The sequence below is a fragment of the Egretta garzetta genome, unplaced genomic scaffold (assembly GCF_000687185.1).
Source record: "Egretta garzetta isolate BGI_Z169 unplaced genomic scaffold, ASM68718v1 scaffold997, whole genome shotgun sequence".
NCBI classification, from domain to species: Eukaryota; Metazoa; Chordata; class Aves; order Pelecaniformes; family Ardeidae; genus Egretta; species Egretta garzetta.
This window is the reverse complement of record NW_009260336.1, coordinates 214,350-230,118: the sequence shown is the minus strand read 5'-3', so window position 1 is coordinate 230,118 and position 15,769 is coordinate 214,350. Positions and strand designations below refer to the sequence as shown.

Here is a 15,769-nt window from a genome sequence, read left to right as displayed (position 1 = left end):
TAGGACGTCTTGCTTACGGGCAGCGGGATTTCAAGTAATCTGTTACAGGGCAAGACTCGACTTGCCTGCCTGCACACCACCGCTCTTGGCTGCGCCCTCCCCACCATCCCAGGAGGCCACGTCCTCCCAGCTCTCCCACAGGTCCTTACCCGCGTGCGGTCTTCGATGCTGTAGATCCGGAGCTGCATAGGGATGTTGAAGCTGTGTAAGAAGTTGCCTCCAAAAACCAGTGTGTCCATGGGAGTATACACAGCATGGATCCAACCTTGGAGAGAAAGCAGAGTTTGAAGAATCCTTCTGAGCAACTAGGTGAGATCAAGGTCTCACAACTGACCGTCCCTACTAATTCCAATTCCTCTGCAATCTCTTACTGTGCTCTTCAGAGCGGGGCTCTCAAATCTACGCAAGCTTCATGCTGCTCAGCTAAGTCCACCCTGACAGCTGCACCCTTAACCTGCCTCCAGGTTAGCTGCAAGCACACAGACCCCTTGTCACGTCAGCCAGCCCTGGAAGCAGCAGGGGGCTAGGATGGGACCACGTAGACTCTTTGAGCAGGGCGGACATTGCTGTATTGTAGCAACAATGCCCACCCCTCCTGAAGCGTCACAGCTGAATTACTCAATACCCAGCTCACTTGACCCATCTAAGAGCTAGAGACGGATTTGTACTTAGGCACTTAAATACCCCTGTGGGCCTGGTCTTGCATCCTCCCATGGCGGCACACGTGCCAGCTTCCACCTCCTGCCCACAGCTTTTTGTCACCCTGGTGTCTCTCTGAAGTTGCTTCCTGGCTGCATTAAGCCTAAGAACACCAGCAGCAAGGAAAACAGTCTTCCAAAGTCTGTTCAACAATTGAAGAACTCTCAAAGCAACTCTAGTCTCAGTTATCTCCAAGGCAATCCAGCCAAGCCCAACATTTTGGGAATTCCAGCGTGGGTTTCCTTAGGGCAAGGGTGCTCAATTCAAAAGAAGCGTCGGCCGTGGTATCAGGATACAAAGGAGTGACTCGTGCAGTCCCTGGTGCTTTTTGTTCTTGGTCTTGCTGTGAGCTACAGGGGTACACGTGTACAACACAGCTTATTCCTGCACTGCTGTCGGGAGATGAAAAAACAGGCTACAGCATCCTTTGCCATCCGAGACAGTTTTACGGACACAATTTTTACGCAACAGCTTTATTAGAGGCCTTGAAAGGGGTCCAACAATCTTCCACCTTACAAGGAGAAAGGAGTATTCCCTAGTGCAAGCACAACATTTTGCAGGCAACCCAGGTCTGCATCACATCCTAAAAAGCTGCGAGCCAGTCCCTGCAAACAACCAATTTGAGCTGCTGTTTCATCTGCCTCATCTGTTCTGCCTTTGCTGTTTTCTAGCACAGCACTGTACTGGGCATGCAAGACGTTGCTGACGCCCTCCAATTATTCTGCTTACTAATTTAAGTCAGGCTAAAGATTCCTCTTAACTCTTGAGAGTGTTCCCACTCCCAACCTCAAAGTCTCCCCACCCAAGCCCTCTGCAAAGCAGTTACCTGCAAGCCTCTCCACCTTACTGCTTCCCAGCTCCTTACTGGGTTTCAGCAATTTCCAACATCCGCTTCTAGCTATGTGCTTTCCAGTTCTCCTATTATGTAGACTTTGGTTGTCTTTCCTCCTGTCCAGAGCAGTCACCTCGGTCCTTAAACTCACACACTGGCTCCCTTCCTTGCTTCACAATTTGAACATAACTCTGCAGAGACTTCACAGGAGACCCAGGACGCTGAGGAGCTGTCCTGCCTTGGGCCAGCCTCTGTCCTCGAGGTGCACTGGTCCGCATGTCAACATGTCTGGCTCTGGGGAGGCCTCCTTGATCAACTGATCAAGCGTGATGTGAGCCAGCCACAGCTTTCCTGTTGCTTGGGCTGGATCTGCAGTGCCATGACAGGCATGTTTTGGGAGCTGGCAAGCAAGAGGACGAAGCCACATCGCACCTCCCTCTTCCAGTTACTCACGAGGGAGAAAACTAAACCCTGCCTGTTCTGATCTTGCTTGTGCCCCACAAGTTTCACCACAACCTTGGCAAAGCCAAGGACATGCCTGCCCACCCTGCGGTACCTGAGGGGATGACAAACGTGTAGCCCTGCTTGAGCTCAATGCGCTGGCACTCTGACACTCTATCCCCAAGAAAAATATCTCCTTGCTTCCCTGAGAGAAGCCAGTTTTCATAGAGCTCCAGGTTCTGGGGCGTAGGAGGGATCAGCCAGAAGATCTGCAAGTAAAGACAACACATGTATGTAAGTCATCACGTAATTAACAGCAACCGACTACCCTCCTGCTTCTTCCAAACCATCCCTGCTCCCTCTTCAGACATCTAAATCTCTTCCTCTCCCCACCCACAGAGGATGCAAATCTCCAGAAGTGACCTAAACTGTCCCATTTGAGAGGGCAAGCTGCTGAACAAGGTCCTTCCTGACCCGACGCACTCAGCACCACCACAGGCAGACTGAGCTTGGGATGCTTTGTAAGGTTTTATTTACACTATCAGTGTGAGGAGACCCAGAGCCCACTGAAGACACCAGAACATTCAAGACAAAGGAGGTGTTTACCTGGGTGTTTCTGTCACGCCAGTAAGAGCTATAACTGAACTAGAGATCTGCACCTGTCTGGCTCCATGCAATGCAGGTGGCACGTAGATACCCATCCCCAACTAGGCTCTTCAGGGACTGTTAGCTCGTCCTTTGGGGGAAAGCACTGGAGCCACAAACCATTGGAATCGCTGGAGAAGTCTGGCAGCTACATCTCCTTTGCAAGGGAAGGTGGGTGAAAAGCCCAAATTCTTCAGGTGGGGCAGAGTTTGCTGCCTTCCCTGAAACTAGTCTACGTGGAGAAAGATTGGATGGAATAATTGCCCAGGACTTGTCCTAAAGAAGCGGAGGGTTTTTTTTCCCTAGAGCTCTGCCTTTACTGACTGTTGGAGTGAGCCCGCCCAGCCGCCTTCACGGACAGTTCCTTCACAGCAGTCATGAGCGAAAGGGCTCCCTATCCTAAGGCTGTCCAAGGCTCTTTCTCAGGAAATGTCCAACCACCCCAGGCAGCCTTTTTTACCTCCTGGCTCCTTGATGAATTCAGCCCTAGACGGCTGATGGTTTTCATCAGAAACAGTGAAGCCTCCTCTAATTGCTCACAAGGATTAAGTTAGGGGCTAGGTGCATTCCACTGGACAAGAGGTGGGACCTGCCTTTGATAAATTCTGCGCTACAGGATACCTTCCTCCACATTAGCTTTTCCTAATAATACTAAGCTGAGTGACCACCAGATTTTGCTGCTCTGACCACATCGGTTCAACTGTACTATGATGAGTGTCTGCATCGCTGCCCTCCCCAGACAGCAGTACGAAATTTCCTCGACTACAGTAGAGCTGACAACTAGCAGCTAGCAAAAATTTGAATACGAGCTCTTCCACGCTGTTGTGGTGGTAATGCTAAAGCATAGACCGAGTCCCGTGACAATGGGCACGTCCACCCAACGACAGTCAGAGAGGAGGCTTTCCCAGCAAGGACTTCATATTGACCAAGGGTCATGCTCTGAACATGACCACGCTCTCTAGGGCGGTGGAAAGGCTACCCAGGGTGTCTGACTTAATTGTTCAAGCACTAGCTAGCCCCGCCAGCGATACAGCACCCAAACTCTTACCAATCTGTTTTGTGAAAGAGAACCAATACAACACCCCACCTCTAAAGGGAGCTTGAGGTGCAGCTCACCCAGCCTAAGGGCAAGCGGGAGGACTGGCACCTTCCCAGAAGCCATTTCAAGAGAGATTTCTTCCATGCCAGGCCCCGGTACAACATACAGCTGGGGTGACAGATGCCTGGCACAGGGAAATCCCGGCACAATTGTAACTGGAAGACACCCATCAGGGAACAAACATTTGACTCTGATGAAGTCTGTAACCAGATGAACTCAAACTCGATGGAGTTATGGGTACAAACTGAAACATAAGAGGTTTCAGCTGAACCTGAGGAAAAACTTCTTTACTCTGAGGGTGACAGAGCACTGGAACAGGCTGCCCAGGGTGGCTGTGGAGTCTCCTTCTCTGGAGATATTCAACCCCTGCCTGGATGAAGTCCTGTGTAACGTGCTCTAGGAGAACCTGCTTTAGCAGGGGGGTTGGACTGGGTGATCTCCTGAGGTTCCTTCCAACCCTTGCCATTCTGGAATTCTGTGAGCTTGGGGTTCAGTTTTCGGATCTTGGGCTGAGCTCAGCTACAGGAAGTGGCTCCAGACAAGCAGCTCAAATCTGACACGGTTTCAGAGCTACTTCTCAACAGAAACCATTCAAGGGGTTTGCAGTGAAGACCTGTCACTAACCTTCAGTTCAAAGGCTTCTGCTTTTGAAATCACTTGACATTTTAAGGTGATCCCTCACAAATCTGTTGGCTATTTAAAAAACCCTGGACAGCTTCGCTTTAGGAAAAGCTCCCATTCATCTTCAATTACCTTTCCTCCATGTGCTGCTGCTCCCAGTGTGCTATTTGTGCCACACCATGAGGTGATCAGCCACGCGCCCAAATGATCTCTCACAAGCCCAAGGCACTGGATCAATTGGGTTACTCTACCTTACGTCATTTAGCCATTTAGAAGGTTGTCTCAGCATCATCTCTACAGCATGGGTTTTCAGCCTGTGCCTGGTGGACCTCTGAGGGCCTGAACTACTTCCCAGAACCACAGATAAACAAGTTTAGGGTGGATAGACTTCTTGGACCTGCACCTTCAAGGACTGACAAGAGAATAGACTAAAAGCCACTCCTAAAGCATCCGTAACTTTCCCAACAGGGATTGTCCTCCTACCTTTCCCCCTCGGTGGATGTGGTACCACACAGAAGTACCACCGAAGTCCACGTGGAAATCTGTGTAGCAGCCCTTGACACTCATCAGACAGTATCTGGTGGAAAACAAGATAAGGTGAAAATGAGTGGTGATCCACATTTGAGAGCAGATACGAAGTGTTCAAAGGGAATAGGCTGCCCAGACCCAGGCCAATGGCTCAGAGCAGTGCCAGAAGCCAATTACTGCAGTGCTAAGCACTTTAGCTGCAGGGAGGTGGTGGTTTGCAGGAGAGCTCACTTTGCTTTTGGATCACATCCCCACAAAAAGATCTAGTCCAGGCAAGAGGAGAGCTTTCATCCTCACGCAGGCCCCCCATGTCAGAGGTCTGGCCTACGGGGCAGGACGGGCAGCGCCTAGCAGCTCAACCGACTCCAGATGTCTCAAGGTGGTGAGCACCGAGAGTTTCCCCAAAGCACAGTGAGCTCCTAGAAGCCACGCGACTACCCTTCCACACAGCGTTCGGCAGGGGCTTAAATAACTAACTGCAGTGTCCTTGCAAGTGTCAACCGCTTAAATAAACAGGGAGACTGTTCCTTCTGCTTCCCCTTGGTACAACTGCATCTCCCTCAGGCAGTTTTCTTGCAAGAGATGTTTTGCTGCCTGCCACCGCTGGAACAGCTCAGGAAGTCACTTACTTCTGCACCTTTGGATACTGCATCTCCAGGATAGCATTCGTAGACTCTGTCTGACTCTCCTTCAGGTGTCTGGGCCACATGTTATCAACCCAGTCAATCAAATCCACCTACAGCAGAAAGGTGGGAGACATGAGTAGAGATGAGAGGGGCACAGTAACCCCTTTCGCTACCCCCAGGCTGTCCTGGAAGCTCAAACACCTATTGCCTGCCTGCTGAGCCCACAGCTCACATATGGCTGGGCAGCTGTGGGATGCAGGGTTGCACTGGGCCCACCAAAGCCACTGCGGTGCTGCGCACAGACTGCCGGCCACCCCAGCTGAGAGCAAGGAAGGGAGGGAAGCCCTGGTGTAAGCTAAATTACTGTGATTCCCCCCCCCCTTTTTGGCCTCTCCATTCCCAGCAACCTTCCTGACCACACATGTAAAGCACTTTGGACCGGTTGTTGTGTGAATTCAGAGGCTCACTGTACAAAGAGCAAACACCACAGCAAGACCCCAAGCGGGGTACTGGGATGCTGGTCTTCTACTTAGGGGCTAAGGCAGGAACTGCTATGCTCATATAAAAAACAAGCTGGGCAGCATCTGCCTAGGGTGGGATTCAACTTACTAAGCTTCAGGACAGCCAGAGCAAGCAGAGATGTCCGGGCTCCCTCTACAGTTATCAGAGAGAAATGAATGGCCCTACAGAGCTGCCCCTTCCTCTCCACGGGCTGCAGAGGGAGTTTGGGATGTCCATCCCAGCTTCCACACTCCAGGAAGTTTTCCCCCTGCCAAACAGCCTCCTGCCCCGCTTCCCACACACCTCCAGTCTTGGCCTCCTCTGCCCTCAGAGATTTCGGCACTTTGCGTTAGAAACCCCCTCTGCCAAGCTGCACGACCCTCTGGAGTCCCAGCTGAACACAGGGTTGCTGTCCTAACGGGACCATGGTTTCCAAACACCAAGGAAACCACAAAGCTCAACCAGCATCCAGGCTTTAGCTACCCTCTCAAAATGCAGCAAGCATTGCTGAGCTCTGCTGCCTGATTTAGGCCCTGCTGCAGTTTTACACCTGGCCATGCGTTGTGGCAAGCCACCCCTGCCCTGCCCCTCCTCTTTGGCCACAACGGAGCCGAACACCGCTGCGGGATGCAGGAGAGGGCTCTACACCAAGCATCAGAGCAGAGCAGTGCACAGCACAGAGGGAAGGTAAGCCCAAGGCTGAACAACAGCCAAGGTCTTGGCAGGCAGTGGAATCGGTTAACTGGGAGGGGCTGGAAGCCAGCGCCCCCATCCTGTCCCCAACACTCACTGTGGCTGAGCACAAATCTGACTTCTCTACGCAAACTCAGGTGCTTGTTCAAACTTTGTGCCTGTTCTTGATCACCAGCCAGCAGGAGCAGGTTACTTCACTCTAATTATTCCTCAGCCAATCACTTCCATTTCTCGAACTGCTGGCAGCTAGTCAACAAGACAGCTCTCTGCAGAATGACAGCCAGGGACTTGACTGCGGTCACTATAGCCGAGATCCAGATGCGTAGGCCGGGCAGCCCCAGCCTGACTGCAAGATCAGCTACAGCAGATGAGGTCCGACTCAAACACAGGATCAGCTCCAGCAGCTCCCAGAGCACAGCAGTGATGTCCCTGGCTGAGCCCATGCATGTTACGAGCAGCCCCCCTCCTCCCGCGTTCAAGTGCCAGGCTGCACCTTGCCTATGGAGGACCACAAGCACGAGGGAAAGGACATTCCTGCAGAAGGAAGAGCCACGCTCACCGTAGCAGGTCTCTGCACCAGGTTCTCCAGTTTGGTGTGGCTGAACTCCAGGCTGATCACATTATAAAGTTTCTCCCGCTCGGCCTCCGGTGTTTCATAGTAGCGTGCCCACTGCGCCATGGACATCTCAATATCCCTCTGCGTGTTCACATCCATGACATCCACCATCCGTCGGCTCCCTGCCAGAACAGACAGACATCACTGGAACTGTCCCTGTGCACAGTGGACCACCCAGAAGAGACACTTCAGGAGACATGGGACCCTTCCTCAAAGAACCCATCCACCCATGTGTGACGCCTTGGCCTCTCCCATACCCGCATCTTCTTCCATACCCACACCGAAACAGAAGCTGCTTCAGGTCAAACTAGACTCCTCAAGCAGGCAAGAGTTGTGATCCACTGGCAAAGGATGGCTCAGGTTTCAACCAGCTGCACACTGGGGGAGCCCCAAAGCCCAACCTTTAGCTTTGATAAACCCGATGACTCTCCCCATTGCTCCCTGTCTGCCCAGGGCGCCGCAGGAGCGCACTGTGGTCCCCAGACACTTACTTACCAACACACAGCCGCACATCATTCACGCTGAAGTCCGGATCTGGCATCCTGCAGGACAAAGACCTTGCTAAAGAAATCATGAAGTGCTTCTGGTTGCAGACCCTTCCCACCAGTAACCCCAGTATTGACACCTTGAAGATACTACTGTGTTGCTTTTCACCTCCTGAATGAGGGTGGAGACCACGCAACTAGGTGTCTGGGGGCACAGGCCTGGGGTACAACACTTGGACCTAACTTCTGGCTATGGAATTTGGGAATAGGATACACCATCTCCAGCACATGATGTTGTACAGTGGCTTCCTGCAAATGAGCAAGCAGGCCTTGAGCTAAGCAACCCTAGCTCTCATTTTAAAGACTGCTCGTATGAGTTATCCCAATGTAAAGGGCACAGCCAGACCAGTACAAGCAGTAGATTTCACCGACACAGCATAACTACTCTAGCTGTTTGTACTGGCATACTTATCTGCACAAACACTGCTGTCACAGGCAGAACGGGCAGGCAGCCGTTCAAGCAGCTCTTGACCCAGAGAAATAACCAAAAACTCAGGAGAAATCCAGCTTTGCCCCCGCTGTAATCCTCAGTATCAAATCTGTGCCCTCCCAAGTCACCCAGCAGGAGCCTGGCATGATTTCTGATCTAATTCACCACGGTACAGTACATCGTGCACTGGATGAGGTGCTGCCCGTCCCTTCACAGCCAGCTGAGGAAGTAAAGAGCAGTGTTGCTTGATACTGGCTCTGACAAAGTTTGCTAGGGCTAATTTATTCCTCTAACTTTCGTACTAATTGCAACCAAAAAACACCAACCCAGCAGAAACACTGGATCAGATAATTTTTTTTTTTTTAATTTTGTAAGACAGCTCTAATGTTTTGATGTAACATTACTTGCCTTAAACCTACATCTACCACCCCATAGCATATTTATACGGACGTTATAAACCAGCACAAAGTCCTGCATCAGTACAGCTTTACACTCCAAGCTATAAACCTTCATTGACTTATTGTAGCAAGAGAGAAATGGCAGTTTAGAAGTAACCATGTTGGGCAAATCAGGTTGGAATTCTGGAAAATGCCAGAAATACTACAAATTGCTTGAGAGTCTGGCAATAAATGCCTGTATTACTTGGAAAGAAGCGCAGCCAGATGTTGCATCAAAGCAGCAGCAGGACTTGCCAGACATTTGGTTGAATTGTGATCACCTACAGCCAATTCAGTCCTCTCATTTTAAGTCCAAACAGACTAAGCAAGAACAATATAACCGAGGTGGAAGATACTTCTCACTGCACGTAGAGAACAGTGCGGACAGAACACAGTCATACCGACTTGGCAGAGCACGGATCCAGCTACCAGGATCAGATCCCACACAATGTGGGGAGAGGAAAGACACCGGGTCAGAGTCATCCACCACTCTGTGCCCTGACACTTACTTTATTCCCAGGCCGTCAGAGCTCCTGAAGATGAGAGGGTCTCTCAGGCCGCCCCGCTGGATGTATTCAACTGTGAAGTCTGGTGTGGGGAGACAAGAAGAGGGCAGGGGTTAGGGGAGACTCCTTCAGTGGACTACGGACAAACTGAGGTTAGAAAGGATCTCTGGAGATCTCTAGTCCAACCCTGCTCCCGCAAACTGACTTCAGACTCAGACTGGGTTGTTCAGGGCCCTGTGTGGCTGAGACCTGAGAACCTCCTCCTATCTGTGGCAAGGCTAGCCTGTGAAAGAAAGCCCCGCTCCTCGCTGTTTCTACACCTCTTTGGAGATCCTGGAACTCCTCTGCGGCAGTTCTGTGAGCAGCATGGTGTGTGCTGCTGACAAGCCTCAGACAGGCCCCCCAGGGAGGGGGGGAAGTTTGCTCCAACAGGCTGCACCAGACAGGGGAACAGCATGGTTTTCAGTCCTCACTTCCCCAAGAAGCTCACAGCCAAGCAAGAGATGCCTTGAAGAAGTGCTCCTCCCTCCTGGTAAATCCTCATGAGGCTTGCACTGGCTGTGTGTTGAAAAGACATCCCACTGAGCCATATGCGTGGTGAAAGAAAGGGGAGAGATCCCACACAGTCTTTGAATTAAGCATCTAGTAGACATGTGGCTGCAATTACAGGTGCTGACCCAGGCAAACTCTCTTGCTCCTGGCTGCCATGTGTCCCAGCAAGCCTGCAGCACCGCAGACTGGCTCATCGCTCTCCAGACCAGGCAGCGTCCGTGCCATTTCCCACACACTCTCTCCCTGTTACTAGCTCCTCCGGCCCCAGGGCTCACCAGGCTTGAGCCAATTCCCCACCAGTATGCCTCGCATCGCCTTCAGGCTGCCTGGGGACTGCCGCAGGACTTGCAGGGGAGCAGGCAGAAACATCCCCTGCCTGCTCTGCAGCACTTGGGTTATGCGAGTAAAGCGGTTTACAGCAGAGGGAAGCACAGAACCGGCGTGAACAGCAGAGAGGGGAACTTCAGAGAAGGATGGGAAGTAAAAGGCAGCAAAACGCAGGACACTGGGAAAGGATTTCATGAACACCCCAACGGCCTTGTAACCGCCCTTCAAGTTGGCAGTCGGGGAGACTTTGGGTGTAGTCAGATGCACAAGAGCACGTCCAACAGTGACACTGTTAGTTTTCTACGAAAGGCTCAGGGAAAGGTCATCTCGCACACCGAAGCAGCCAACCGCAGCGGCTGTCCGGTTACTGACTGCAGTAGCACACACTGCAGCACAGCAGTCCCAACACAAACCTTTGCCTTCCATGAAGACCACGAAGGTGGAGTTAAACTTGTTGGTGGACAGCTTCTCCTCGAGGTCAAACGTCCTCTTCCCTTCAATTTCATCATCGGAAATGCCATCGTCTTCGTAACGCCGCCTCATCGTGCCACGCTGAGGAGAGAACAGACCAGGAAGGTAAGAGTTAGGGACGAGGGGGAACAACGAGCTCGCTTCCCAGAGCCTCATCTCAACCTGGCACAGCTCAGCCAGGGCCTCTGGGGGAGCCCTCACCCTGCAGCAGGCAGCCCCTGGGAAGCCTACGGGCTTCTAAGCCCAGAGAGAAGAGACCCCGAGTTATATTATCCACTAGGTCTCTTGCCCAAAAAGCACTGCCAGTATCAGTTTTCAAGCGAGACGTGCCAGAGAAGATCTATTTAGGCAACGTCTGCCCTGGATCCAAAGCACACCACTGAAACATCAGATTTGCTCCTCCTACAACCAACAGATCTGTGCAAGCTGGGCTGTATGGGAGACAGATAATTCACTCCTAATGAGCGCTGAATGCAGAAACACGGGGGATAGTTCAGTCTAACTGGGGCAAAGGAAAAAGAATCCGTTCCCCGTTTTTACAGGTCCGTCAGTATTTCACTGCGCTGGAGGTAGAGGCACTAGTGAATTTAAATCCCTGCTGATAAAGGAAGGGTTTTACGCGGAAGACAATTCTCAAGTTTTCATCTTTCACTATGCTTGTAGGCAAAAGTTGATTTATTCCCTTGTTTGCGTGCATGGGGGTAGCAGGGGGGGAAGTAACCCTTTTCTTAGAGGGTCTCATAAGTCCATCTGTACCGGGATTCCTGACAGACATCCTCTTCCAGCATTGCTGGATCTGGAAGAAATTACTGTCCCCAGCTGTTAGCCACCCCTCCAGAGACGAGCAGTCAGCTGTTCGTGGGAATACTCCCTAAATCCCTTCAGATAAAAGTCAGCCTGGTCTGAATTAGCCAGGCTGACTTCCCCCGAATAGGGATGCTCCCACTAGAAAGCGTTCACACCAATTGTGCCAGCAGACAGCCAGGGATGGGACGGGGCAGGAGGTGACGCAGCGGCTACTGTCACATCTGGGCCTGGAAGCTGGCACCTGCCCGCAGCAGGGAGGCACAGTGGCACTGGGGCCTCATCCCCAGCAACGCCACCGGTCCCAGCCACGGACCGTGATGCTGAACATCACCGTCGCCGGTGAGGTGACCGGTGTGCGCGCCTGCGCATCGCAGCCCCTGCGCCACCTCCTGCCCCGTCTCCTGCTGCCTGGCGCGGAGCACGTTTGATAGCTCCTTTCTTCCTTCTTTGAGGGTCTCCTGGAAAAGACAAGAGTGCCCTTTCCCACGCGAGGGCACACACCTCGCGCTCCCCTCCCTGTGGCAGCAAGCTGCAGATCTCCTCCCCAAAGTTCAGCGCCGATTTGGTCCCCACCCAAAGCCGCTCTCTCCTTACTTCTGCCTTCCTCACCCAGCCGGCCAGGGGTAAGGCAGGGCTTGCTCTCACCACATCCAGTCCCAGGAGGTACAAGCCCACCTTTTGGGTTTGTTTTGCCCCGAGCAGCCAGCCCTAGCCCTGCCTGGCCTTACTCACCTTCCCATTAACCCCCAGCCTGCCTGCTCCCCCAGCCCATCACACACTACCAAAGCCGGATCAAACGTGCCCGGGATATTTTCCGGTGAGTTACAGCCTGGTATTAGCCATCCCTCAGCCTGATCGCTACAGTGCTTTGCTCGCCCCTTCTCCTTTTTGGCCTTATCTATTTCAACAGCACCGGTGAAAGAGAAAGGACTCCCTTATAAAGATGCACTGCTTTAACGATGCTTTTAAAATGAATTATTTTAACCAGTGCAGGAACATGCGGGGGGACACTCGGTTGGAAAAGGGACTTCCCCCCCCCCTCCCAACCATCTAAGTTTAGCCTCAGGCTTTCAGGAAGGCTGATCAATTCACAAGCAGTTTCCCTGCCATCAAGGCAGAGCAGCTCACCTCTCCCTGCTATTAACACCTCATTAACTTTGCTTGGTTTTCCAACCACCCCCCCCCCAAACCTGAATACAACAGTGGCAACGAACACCCCATCTGCAGGACAGGAACAACAGGCTGCTCCTGAATGGGGCATCTCAGAAAGAGCCCCAAAAACAATGCCCTCCAAGGGCCCGTTCCAATGGCCCCTGATGATTAAACAATCTGGAAAAGGGTTTTGGGTTTGCTGTCCTTTGTCTTAAGCTACTCGCTAAACAGCAATAGCAAGCAGGAGTACTTTCTTTCACTGTTTTTAATAAGGCAAAGATAAAACTCATTTTACTTACAGGCTTTTATGGGCACATTTGTATAAACACACAGAGGTGGATTTAAAAAAAAAAAAAAAAACCAAAAATAGGCACAGGTCCTGGCAGGCTTCTGGGAGCATCGCTCCGGCACGCCGGGCTTCCACTGAAATCCCAGAGCTAAGCGAGGCTGGACCAGGCTTTGAGCTCCCGGGAGGAGCGGAGCCTCTCCCCACATCCACAACCCCCTCCCCAGCGCAGAACCTCCCGTCTCACCTCCGTGCTGGTGATCTGCAACAGAGCGAAAGAGCTGCCGGGAGGGATGGAGCCGGCCGGCCCTGGCACGGCCGCACCGCAAGATGCTCATGGTGAGAAAGGACGGAGCGGGAATGCTGCTGTTAGCCGAGGACCTTGCTTGGGTGCCTTGGGCGCTCCGCACGGACAGGCGGAGCTGTGCTGGCCCCACCTTTGAGGGGGTAGGAAGCCACACAACCAGCTCCCATAGATCTCAGCTCCCGTTAACCCACAGGAGACCTTGCTGAACTCCCACCAGGCAGCAGAGCGCACAGAAACAGCAGCCAGGCTGCTCACCTCTGGGTGCCGGAGCACCGGGAGCACCCGGCTCTTCTCCCTGTCACCCATCGGTCCTGCTCAGCTTCCTTCAGGAGGCCGGGGAGGGAGAGAGCCCTGACAAAACGTGCTCAGAGGTCTGCCAGGCAGGATGCAACCACGGCTTTCCCAGCCAGCCAGCGTGCAAGTCCAACAGGAGAAACCAGCCTGGCTGATTTCAGCTCCCCACATACCCACAGACCCTTCCTCACCTCCACTGGAGGCACGGGGGAAGCCCAAACATCCCCGTTTGCTGGACAACCACAATTCCCACCCCGGAACCATTTCTGCCCTGAAGAGTGCTGCGTAAGGGTGCAGGTGGCTTCGGTCATATGGGCACACACACACCAAGGAGACCCGATTTGTAGCTTCCCCTTTATATCTCTGTGCTTTTGGAGAAGCAAGAGGTCATGGTGCTTCCTTGTGCTTGTTTGGACCCTTAGCTGTGCAGGCCCTTTCCAGCTGAAACACATCTCAAATCCTGCCCTGGATGCTGTCGGACATCAGCTGCCTGTTGCAGTTCCTCCTGGGACACCTTTGACTGCTCTTACTGTTATAATGACAGCAGCTGCAGGAGACCTAAGATTATTTTGCAGGTTTTTCTTCCTTACTAAATCACACCAGGGAAGTTCAAGGTACACCTCGTCCAGGCAAGCACGCTATTAACCTTCCAGCATGACCAGTTTTTCACTTGTCCCCTTTCCCAGGCAAGCCTAGGAAACAAGGCCTAGGACTACTGGCCCCAGCAGGCAGTTCTCTGTCGTTAGGTTGATTAGAGGACGTGCGTAATGAAGCAGAGGATGCTGGGCCCTGTAGTCTGTAGGTCTCACCTGCTTTGGAATCAGGTGGGTGGTGGCACACTGCAGGAGCAGGCTCTGCTCTGCATTCTGACCTGCTCCCTTACTCCAGACACTCCTAGGTGGCAGGTTTTGGGAAAAGCAGCTCTCTTGCCTCCGCAGGGTACAAAACCTCGCAAGATGAAAAAGGCTGGCACGCTAAACGCTGGCTTAGAGGCAGCTATATCCAAACTAGTCTCTTACTAACTTATATTTGGCTCCCAGGCTGGAAGCCTGAACGGTATTTCAGGGCTCGTAGTTAAGCTACACAACAGGGGTCACCGCACTGGGCTGAAACTCAAGCGTGTCCCATTTGACCACAAACCTCTCACCTCGGGAGACCCGGGCTGGAATGCAGCTCCGGCCAGAGGCGCGATGACCGGCTGCGGCCCCGTTTCAAGCAGACATCTCTCACAGTGAAGAGCAGCACAGGCCAGCTGACAGCACTTGCTCAAGGGCACCAGCAGCCTGAAAATCTAGGTAGCAGCAAGGTACGGCGCAAATGCAGCGTGCAGGTGGATAACCAACGTGCTGGGAAAACCCCTCCTCTGCCGTCACCTCAGGGAGACCCTGGTGTCTGGCTGGCATGCTCAGATTTCCTTTATCCCGGTGGAACATCAGATGGCATTAGCTGGTTTGCTCCTAGCCGCTCTTCTACAGCTACTGCCAGGACAGGGAAGACAGGGTGACAACGCAGAAGTTGTACGTGGTTTAAGTATCACTACAGCATGGCTGATTAAGCATCCTTGGGAGCCTCCTCCGGACCACGACCGCTGCAGCCACACGACCGAGTACTAACCCAGCCCAAGCTCACTCCGACAGCTCCCTTCAAAATTTCCTTCTGGAGCGGACACAGTTACTGCCCTGCTAGACTGCATGCCACAGGGGCCCCCAGCCAGCACGGGCTCCGGATTGTGTAGGCCAGCTAATTTAACAGAAATGCGACCACATGGCCAGGCCCGCTCCAGATCCCACTGGTGCCGTAGGTGGATACTGCACTCGGGCTGGGGGTACGGTCCCACTAAGAAGCAGTCCCACCAGGACTGAACCACCCAGGGTGAACTGCCAGAGATGCTAGGCAAGAGCTCCTGCTCCCTTCCACATCCACCCCCTCCCTCCCCCGTGCCCCATCACCGCTGCTGCCCTCGTGGTGCCAGCTCTAGCGCTCGGTCACTCCAGTTCGAATTTTGGGCTGCAAAACCGCTTTGCATCGGTTAATTCTGAGCACAAATTACAGCTTTGAGGACAGATCCCACTGCCACCCTAAGGGAACATGCAGCAGATGATCCGGTCACTCACTAACAAACTCGGAGGCTTTAGGACCAAAGGAACACAACAGGTTTCGGAGGATGCTGCCCGTCCCGCGTTACACAAAACAGCAGCAATGCAGTCTTCACCTTACTCCAGCTAGAACCACCCATGGATCTGCGCTGTGGGATCAGGGAACTGTTCTGTCTCTTTTCCCTCACCTCATTCACAGCACAGCGTCCAAGGCAAAGGAAGGCAGGCACACCACAAAGGTGCAAACGCGAGGAAATG

General features: G+C 52.8%; 1 protein-coding gene across 1 annotated transcript in view; it reads right to left on the bottom strand.

The window, feature by feature from the left end:
* The window catches only part of KDM2A (lysine demethylase 2A), a 46,397-nt gene that overhangs the window by 16,670 nt on the left and 13,958 nt on the right, over positions 1-15,769 (bottom strand). Inside the window, exons 2-9 of the mRNA XM_035897992.1 lie at positions 10,512-10,650; positions 9,223-9,301; positions 7,797-7,843; positions 7,245-7,423; positions 5,495-5,601; positions 4,821-4,914; positions 2,088-2,241; positions 150-265 (exon numbers count right to left, since the gene is read on the bottom strand). Coding sequence (XP_035753885.1) covers positions 150-265; positions 2,088-2,241; positions 4,821-4,914; positions 5,495-5,601; positions 7,245-7,423; positions 7,797-7,843; positions 9,223-9,301; positions 10,512-10,650 — 915 coding nt within the window. The remainder of the gene's footprint in view (positions 1-149; positions 266-2,087; positions 2,242-4,820; positions 4,915-5,494; positions 5,602-7,244; positions 7,424-7,796; positions 7,844-9,222; positions 9,302-10,511; positions 10,651-15,769) is intronic.